This window comes from Anastrepha ludens, chromosome 6, assembly GCF_028408465.1.
Source record: "Anastrepha ludens isolate Willacy chromosome 6, idAnaLude1.1, whole genome shotgun sequence".
Lineage (NCBI taxonomy): Eukaryota > Metazoa > Arthropoda > Insecta > Diptera > Tephritidae > Anastrepha > Anastrepha ludens.
In genome coordinates, this window is record NC_071502.1 from 54,119,978 (window position 1) to 54,130,083 (window position 10,106).

Sequence of the window (10,106 nt, forward strand, 5' to 3'; positions counted from 1 at the left end):
AATCGAAACGATGATACACCAAGCAACAGTTGACAAAAATGTCAAAATGATTTATAAGCATAGCTCTACAAGATGAAGGTTGCTTGCATGTAAAAAACTAATTCTGTTTTTTGCTTTTTTTTTAAATTTCACTTACTTTTCGGAAATAATGAAATTTGTTATTAATTTAATTTTCTTCGTGGTGCTGACTATAAGTTTCTGTTTAATTTGGTGGTGGGGTTAGTACATTGAAAGAAGAGATGCAAAGAAAAAAATAAGATAGGAGTAGTCTTCTTTTAACTTTCGTTTGACTATATTGAAAAAATTGTTTGGTAAAATTTACATACATAAATATAAGTTTTTCACATTTTTTGTTTTGGCTTATTTCTGGCGTTTAAATTTAATTTTAAGCTTTAGTGTAATTTATAATAGAATTGTATGGCAAATATTTGAGTTAAATTATAAAACGGAAATTGCTTATTAGAATTCTTTAATATATATAGTACTGGGCTCAATTGTACAACGCTTCTAAATAACATTTTTATGGTACATTTTATCCCACTAGGTCCCTCTATTATGAGTATTTTTTTGCACTTTCCCACAATTAAGGAGTTAGAGGGTTAAATGTTCCACAAAAATTTGTCCCGTGGTTGTTTACGTAGAACTGCTGAGCACATCATATATCTAAAATATAAGAAGCCTATGTCGATTTACCATAAGAATGCGCACAAGGTTTTCAAAGGTTTGAGAAACTCGAACCCCAACCCCGTAGAAAAAAATTCAAACGTAAACTTTCAAATCGCCGATACACGTATATTTTTTTGCGCCTCTACCAGGATCCATTGCCGGAACCTTTTAATTTTGGAAACAGTTTGATTTTTTAAGTTGAATTACCAAGTACATATTACAATTTTTAGGTATTTAATTTCTTGTTTTATTTTATGAAAGTATAGTGCATTCTACAACAAAAAACAGATACCACAGCATATAAAGCACTTGTTCGGTAATATCTTATGTATAACAAGAGACTCAGAGACAGCTCAGCGAAAAACGTTGACAAACATCTACAAGAATTTTGAACCAATTGAAATGTGCACTTTGAATAAAATTTGAATAAAAAGTTGGAAATTTTAATGTTTTTTTAAGTTTCTAAAATTTGTGTCAATTTCGTGGAAAGATTACAACTTTGAGTTATACGGGTTTTGTTGTAGAATGCACGTACTTAAAAAAAAAACATAAAAAAAATAAAAATTAATAAAAATAATTTAAAACTTGGTAATTCGTCGCACTCCTACCATTTTGAATACAGATGTACATATTTGTATCGAGGACTGGGGGATTTATTATCTTTACAAGGGGTCTACTGCAGTTTTTCTGAGCAGAGCTTCGTAGTTGGAAATTTGGTCAATTAAATTTCTACTTTTCTGTTCATTTGGTAATCACCCATCGAGCTTTTATTTCTGTACAGAATTTTCTAAATGTAAAACAGATCACGTCAGTAGTACTGATTTTTTTTTTTTTTTTTTGTATATTTTACTCATTTGTGCTACTAAGTAACTACATTTAAAAGGCTTAAACAACTACAAATAACCGTTTGTTGGTACTTCCCTTCACACTCTCTACTACTTTAATGAATTTCCCTTATTTCAATTTCTTCATTTGCAGCCACTTTCTTCACACGTTTCAAATGAGTCAATAATAATTCTCCCAAGAAAGCCAAAACGGCAAAAATTATACCCAGCGACCAAAGCAACAACATACCCACGAAATTCGACATGCCCAATTTAACCGGTCCAATATCATCCAAATTTGCATACAGTGAAGCCATCAGCATCTTCTGAATATTACCATCCAAGTAGTCGGCAACAATGCGCCACTCCCAAAATTTATCTAAGCCAGAAGAATGCCACATGAAAACCATTTCATTGAAGCGCCCCAACATCGGCCACATGCGTGCGGTAAATGCGACAGTGTACTGAAAATAAATGTCCTCTATCATAATTTTCATCTTCTCTAAAACGCTGCTCGTCAAATGTTCCTGCACAGCGAAATGGCCTGGAAGAATTTTTTTCTTGATAGAGCTGTGAATAAATGTGTATTGCATTTAAATTTACCGAAAGGTAAACGTTCAATGGTGAATCCCATTTCTTCAGTTTGAGCCAGCTCTTTGAGTTCTTCCTCCGTATAAATTTTAAAATTGCGCAACAGACCCTGCATGATTTCCTGAAAAAAATTAAAAACAAGCAAGAACATTCTCATACCAATAAAAATCATTCCACAAATCAATAAGATTACACTTTCATCGTCGCGTATGGCCGCCACCCATGCCTCAGAGTCTGCGCCCCATTTGAGTTGAAAGGCATAGAGGCGCTCAACCGAATCGGCTGCTAGTCCAATGCTATTGAAAAAATGTAGGTTGCAAAACATATTGAATGTAAATCATGTTTAATCGCATAATTTACCTAGGTACAGTTAGTATACTAGACAGTCCACCACCATAAATGCTCGTTACGACAATGTCATTCAAGAAGCAGGCGAACAGCATCACCCTTATTGGTGTAAAACCCACCATGGCGCCCTTGTTCGATTGCGAGACAAATAACAGCATTATTGTCGAGAAGGCATATTCAAAATTATGTAGCCAACTATTCTTAGTTGTGGAATGCGAATTTTCATTTAAAGCTTTAATTATTGCACTGTAATGATCTATGAAGAGCAGCGCTAGTACTTCTACGCATAAACAAGCGACCACGAAACCCCAAAGTGCAGGCTGAAAAGGTTCAATCGGTAGCAACCAACTAGCTAAACGTCTATTATAGAAAATAGGTAATAGAAAATCCTATTTAGTAAGATATTAATAAAAATAGCTAATCAGTATATTTTATAATTTTTAAGTACTTAGGTGCCGGCACTACACAGGTGATTCCCGAGCGTCCAATGTACATCGACATGTCGAGCGCCACATAATCGGCATACCTATGAATTAAAAATCACTTTAGTATTCGACTACCCTTACTAGCACAGCTATGCAGGTATACGTACTTACCAGGTATACATGGCGCTCATACCCACTTCTGCTTTGCCTCTGGCAATCATACCCAAAGCAGCCTCTCCAGTCATATTCCTATAAGCAACGCCCCAGTCATAGGCGTCAGCTGCAGTTAAGGTGAGCAAGTTGTTTTACATATGAAAGTTGTACTTGCCCTAACCATTTTTGATGCGTGCTCTTACGATTTCTTCTCGTATACACCCATTGCAAAACTATGAACACGCCACTATTTTTTTATAAGAAAAACCATAAAACGCTAAGTTTCAAACTTTATATGAAATTTTTTAAAATTTTATTCAAACATTTTATTTTTTAACCAGTTGTTTTGTTTTTTGTAACAAGTTTTAGGATAACAAAGTGCAAGTTTCAAGTGACTACAAAGTACTGTTGATTTTTGACAACTCATAGTATACGCTCGAATTTATGTATATAAAAAAATGTTTGCATTTAGTAAAGGCTATAAAACTACTTACCCAGAAAAACTCTAAAAATTCCGGTTAAAAAGTTGAAATTACATTTTTACAAAAAAATTATGCTATTCTTATAACTCTGCAAAGGGGGGAAGAAATCGTAAGAGCAAGTGGTGTGATTAAAAATATTGGATAGTCTGGTGGTCTGCTAGTTATTTAAAATGCAAAGCTATAGGAACTAGGTGTCGATCCCTCTTGATCAACAGTGCTCTGCTGGGCTCTTGAATATGACTAAATTCTTTTTGAGATATGAGGAGAACCCACAATTCCATACTCGTAAATATTTATGTACGGATCAAATTGATATGGCCCTGACTAGAAGGCAAACTACGATTGCGACTGCCCTTAAGACTTATGTACGGGGCTGTACTAAAAGTTCAAACAGAGGCATGATTAGACGCGATGCTTGCTACAACAATATCGCATTCCTGCAAGTTCTCTCTGCTCAAGTTAACTTGGGTTAGTGTCACTTGGTTGGTCAACAGTGATCTCACATCTCACAGAGATTGCATGGAGTTGTAGCTTTCGGCTCCTACTCGTAAATTACTAACCCTCCGGCTCGCGAGTCATGATTTACAAAATGTTGGGTAGTTATACGAAGCATGTCCCAGGAAACCCTTCGCTGCATATAGAATCAGATGCTGTAAGGCTGAGTCCAATTTACTGGTCTAAAATCTACGCCTAGAAATGTTAAGCGATAGTAATTCAGCAACGTAGAGTAGCGAAAATGAACATAATTTGGAAGAGGTTCAATAGGATTGTTCGATGTCCTAGCTCGAGTCGAGGCGCCTCAAATATTTGGAACACCACAAAGAGTGTAAGGGTCAATTTATATCTGGCGTTTAAGTTCAGTCTTAAGCTTTGGTGTATTAAGACACCTATAGTAGAATTTTATGACAAATATACCACTTTAACTCGTATGAGTATTTTTTGTACTTTTCCGTAAAAGAGACTGAGTACATGATAAATCTAAAATGTAAGGATAACAGATTTACCATAAAAATGTGCAAAAGGGTGAAAAATGAGTACCCTACAGCACGTATACAGAATCAAATGGAAGTGTGAAGGAAATGGTGAAAGAAATTGTATGGGTTTTTACACTTCAATCTATCTTTTTAATATGTTTGAAAATTCTGAAAATTTAAATTTAATTATTTAATCTTAGTAGGTTACTTACAGGTATCAACATCTACTGAACAATTACGTTTCACGCAAAACTCCTTAAGTATTCTGGCCTCTGTGCCATCGATCTCTACATCACCATTGACATCGTCTGCTGCAAAGGCTCTGTCACGCGATGGTGCACCAGGGTACTTAAAAAGAAATCAAACAAAATTTAAGAAAATGCTAAACACAAAGAAAAAGTTAGTAATGCATTTGGCTCAGGATTGAAATCTTTTATGACGTCGTACACTTACAGACTACTAAAAAATACTTTCAATTTCTTCACTGAACCTAACACTGCATATAACATATTCAGAAGCATGGGTAAAGAATAAGAACATATGTATATACATCACCTTCGTTTTGTGGTGTGCGTCTTGATTTCCTTCCACAAATGAAGGGACCTACAGTTTTAAGCCGACACCGAACGGCAGATGGCTTTTATGAGAAGCTTTTTCATGGCAGAATTACACTCGGAGGTTTGCCATTGCCTGCCGAGGGGCGACCGCTGTTAGAAAAGACATTTTCTATCATTTGATGTTTCATGCACCAAGGTCGCAAGCCTGGAAAAGTTGCCAACCCTTTCAATATTGTAGCGCTTATTAGGTTTTCACTTCGACTCCATGATCTTTTGTGCCCTCTACTCATCACATCCAGACGCAGCTTCCTTACTAAACTTAAGATAGAGCTGGGTTGGACTGAGCGTATGTGACTTTATTCTAGCTGCAAATGGCCAAGATGTCTCAAGCTTCTCCGCGCTATAGCTTTGCATTCAAGGAGAAGGTGCATTGAAGTCTCCTGGACTTGGTCCTAGAAACGACATATCTCGATCATGTACTTCACAGTCTGCAATGACCTGTGAGAATCCCCGTGAGTACTCTCACTTAATCCTTGGGGAGAGTTATGACTTTGTAAACCTCGTTTGGTTGTAACCCCAGTGAGGTCTTCCCCTGGCGTGCCTCATAGTTTGGAGCTAGCCCTAGCTTTTCACTCCAAAGCATCGCCTTGACGGTGTGTTGTCCCATAGCAAAGAAGGGATCGGGTCCTATTAATGACAAGGCTGCAGCCTGCCTTACCAATGCCACTTCATTCCCAGTTATACGCCTGAGCCCTCCGACCCAAATTAGCAGCATGCGATTGTGCATTCCTAACAAATTCAGTTTCTCGATACCCTCAAGGACTGGTAAAGACTTAATCTCACAGAATGACAGTGCCTTGATTGTCGCCTCACCGTCGCTCAGTGTGGCAACTCGCTCAATCCGGAGGATCCTGTCTAAGTCAACCTCTGCGCATAGACTTGTTTTGACGTGTATTTCAACTAAAAATTGGTTTATTTGGTATATCTGTGTTTTTTGTTTTTGTTGATTTAAGATATTAACCCAACTAATTTGTCACATCACGCAAAGATAAGTGCGTTCAGGATTAGAAAGTTTGCGGATTGTATTTGTGCAAGGTAAAAAATTCTACTCACATATTTCAAAACGATATCTGGCCGATAGTCAAAAGCTGCCATAATTACTTCGCGGCCTTCTAGGTTTTCCAACTTGTCCGGAAAGAGAACATTGCTGTGCAGAAAAGTATTACTTGAGGCATTGAAACGATCAATCGAATAAATTTGCTTGGGGTTATCCGTACGTAGACCAACAAATTTGTTTGTTTTCAACTCGAAAATTTCTGGGTTGGTATTCGATCTCTCAATAAGAAGTATGCTGGATTGATCTGTGAAATGAAAAACGATTTTTTTAATTCGATTTTTCAAAACAGGCAAAAAGTTCAATATATAGACTTTTAAAAGAAATAAAAAAAGTGAAAAATACAATACAAAAAGAAAAAATACAAAAAATACGTTCTTCGTAAAAATTTCTAAAACAATGTTATAATTATCGTGTTTAGCTAACCAGAAATCAATTTTCCAACGAGGTGAATTTTTCATTAAAAACTAATGTTATCGGATTCCAAAATTTAATTAAAATTCCGATAGTCCTCAGTGTAGCTATTACGCGAATAAAACTCGTAATACTAAATTAGTTTATCAGCTCCTGTATTACCAGCCATCAGACAACTCGAACTTACCTTCAAAAAAGTGATGTTGAAAGTGTTCGTCCAGCAATTCATCCTTATTGTAGACGAATAAGAATTTATTATTTACCGAACGCCAAATCGAATAGCGACTTGCATTTATAATCGCTTCAATGAAAACTGGAATATCCATTTGGAAGGTTATAAAATTCTGCGATAATGAAAATACATGTAATATAAATATCCAACAGTCTCAAATTAGTCATAAACAAATCTACCTCACAATGCGATTTTTCGATTGACAAAGTCAATTTCTCCACCAGTGGATTCAAAACCACATAATCATTGAGAAGCTCTTCACGTTTGGTGGCAAAATCCACTATATCTTCAGGAAAAGATGCCTCCAAATTATGCAGGCGTATATTTACGATTGCAGCGGCTGGTGGATTTATATTCTGCCAGTTAATTGAAAATTCTTCATTCTCAGACCAAATGATACACGTTGTAGTGGACAAAAGATAATTTTGCACTGTGGAAAAGTAGAATTTTAATTTAGTATATTCCTGGAATAAAATTTAAAGAAAGCAACAAAGTAAACATTAACTTATCACATCAAGCATTCTTGACCAATAGAAGCTGTGCAATAAATTTATTGGCAACATTTTCGAATCACAACAGTTTCAAGATAATAAATAGAATACTTCTTCAACGTCTCCAAATGAACTGGCCCTCGTCAGCGTTTTTCCTTGCAATATAAGCCAATTATTTGCCAGACTTTGTAAAACTTTGAAAATAGCTGAAATAAAAAAACGACTAGGTTTGTTTACCGAACAATTAACTGTTCATTGTATGTCACATAACGTTTCTCTGTTCATAATAAAGCCATTTGCAATTTTGATAGTTGCCAAATTGCCTAGCAAATAGTAGAGCGGCAGTAGAAAATGTAGGTTGAATAGTTCAGACGACTTGCTCATTTGGAAAAATTAAACATTTACATGTGAAATTAGTATAGTAACCGCAATATATTTGCAGACTTACAAAAAATACATTCATATGTATGTATGCGTTTGTGCTTAAATCACTCTGGCCCATTAGAATGGAGTCGATGGTACGTCTGTTCTTTCTTCGCCATTCATTGAAGAAGGGCTGCGCTCCAAGCCTTCAAATATTTGTATCGCAAGTTTACTGGCGAATACCAGTAAATCTATAAAATTCCATATCAAAATATTTTAGTTTCTTGTTTTAATGGCAAAGTAAATAAATTTTGTAATAAATTTACTAAGCAATTACGAAATTTAAGGAATGGAAGCCAGAATAGCGCTAGATTTGTTTACTATACAAAAACTTAATTAATAATTTAGGCTATTATAGAGAGACCAGATAAGAACGATAGGAAAATAAATTTAAATTAAATAACATCGATGTGAGATATCAAATTCATTCTGTATTTTTTTTTTTTCAATAAAATATCATATCATGCAAAATGGCTGGCAGTTCTTCAAGCGGCCGGTCCAATTTTTATTGATTCTTTCCAATATGTTTGGCGTTATTCCGGCAATATATATAGCTCCTCCTGCTATTTGTGGTGTGCGTCTTGAGGTTGTTACACAAACAAAGGGATCTAGAGTTTTAGGCTGGCTCCAAAAGGCGTGTGGTTTTTTATGGCAAATATGCACTCGGAGGTTTGACACTGCTTGCCGAGAAGCAACCACTATAAAAAAAAACTTTTTCTAGTCCAGTCATCAAAGCACCTTTTAAACGCGTTTGAAGAGATCATCTTCAGCTCCTTCAGCGAATTCTTCTTAATGGCCTCTATCGACTCAAAGCTGTGTCCGCAGAGTGGCAATTTAAGTTTTGCGAAAGGGAAAAAGTCACAGGGGGCTGAATCCGGTGAATACGGTGGTCGTTCGATGATATTTCTTGAGTTTTTGATCAAAAAAGTGTTCACAATAAGAACCTTGTGAGACGATGCGTTCTCATGATGCAAGATCCATGAGATTTCTTTCCCCAATTTTGGGCCGATTTCTTCGCACATTCTCTCTCAAGCGTCGCATAACTTCCACATAATATTCTTTGTTTACCGTGGAACCATTTGGAATGAATTCCAAGTGCACAACACCATGGTAATCAAAGGAAATGAGTAGCATAACTTCCACTTTTGACCGACTTTGACGTGGTTTTGGCTCATGTCGATAGCGTCACTCAGCCGCCTGTTGACTGATTTGCATGTCAAACTCAAATACTCACGTCTCATCACCTGTTATGGTGCGCTGGATAAACGTTGGGTCCGAATTCACTTGCTCAAACATGTCTTTAGCCACCTACTTCCGATGAATTTTTTGAAAGAATTTCAACTCTCTTGGAACGAGTCGAACAGCCACGCGTCTTATTCCCAATTGATGGTGTCAAATGTTGCGAATTGATTCGTGAGACACGCTAAGGTTACGTGTCACTACCTCCCTTAAACTTAAATGATGGTTTTCCAGCACCATTTCCTTGACTTTTTCGACGTTTTCGTCCGTTGAAGACGTTGATGGGCGACCAGATCCTCCACGACTTCTTGAACCCCCCTTCAAAAGCCGTATACCACTCGTAGTCCATGTTTTTGATAAAGCACACTCACCATAGGCTTTTCAATGATTCGGCATACGAAATCCCATTCAAACACACAAAATTTAAGACAAATTCTTTGTTCGATATTTTTATTCACCTGCTGTTGACTTATATAATTAAATGCCAAGAACAAACTAATTGACAGATCACACTTAAACTCTGCGACACTATAAAGGACAGTTATACCAACATTCCAACAAAAAAACTTAGACATATGTGTAACGCGCGCTTTTTTAATGAACAATTCCCGATATTTTTTTGACTGAATGTAGTATGTATAATAGAAAAAAATATTTTCAATGTTTTTACTATTTTTTCTCTTTTTTAATGTTCATTATTTTATTTTTTCCTTGCTTACAAAAAACTATTTAAATCCAAATTTTAAACTATATAGAAAAAAAATTCACAAGATTAAATCAAAAGTTTAACCTTTTTTGCTCGAATTAAAAAAAGAACTCTGACATATTTTAATATCATATTAAAGTACATGTGTACAGTTGCTAGAAAAGAAAGAAACATTTTTATAATGTGTTTCTTTGGTAGGGCACCTTTTCTTCAAATAACAAATCCGCAACTCCAATTTGCTCTTTATTATACTAAAGTTTAATGGGCTGCGTACTCAATTTTTTTTTTTTAGTTCTTACTAAAAATTTTGAAATTTGAATAAAAATTTGCCTAATTTTTATACATCCTCTGCAAAGTTTGAAGCTTGGATTTGTATGGCCTTTGTAATAGAATGAAATATGTTTTCGATAAAAATATAATTTAAACTAAAAACTGAATAAATAAATAGTCAAAATTTGCAAAATATT

At 35.6% G+C, this 10,106-nt stretch overlaps 1 protein-coding gene across 1 annotated transcript; it reads right to left on the reverse strand.

Annotated features, from left to right (window-relative positions):
* Nucleotides 1–1,520: 1,520 nt before the first annotated feature.
* On the reverse strand, nt 1,521–7,343 carry LOC128867751 (uncharacterized). The gene is made up of 11 exons (XM_054109219.1): nt 7,286–7,343; nt 6,960–7,210; nt 6,736–6,892; nt 6,134–6,381; nt 4,676–4,811; nt 3,026–3,134; nt 2,878–2,955; nt 2,442–2,789; nt 2,275–2,377; nt 2,094–2,202; nt 1,521–2,034 (listed from the first exon to the last, which is right to left on the reverse strand). The coding sequence occupies exons 1-11, from the start codon at nt 7,341–7,343 to the stop codon at nt 1,607–1,609; spliced, it is 2,025 nt and encodes a 674-aa protein (XP_053965194.1). The 3' UTR covers nt 1,521–1,606.
* Between the last annotated feature and the right edge of the window lie 2,763 nt (nt 7,344–10,106).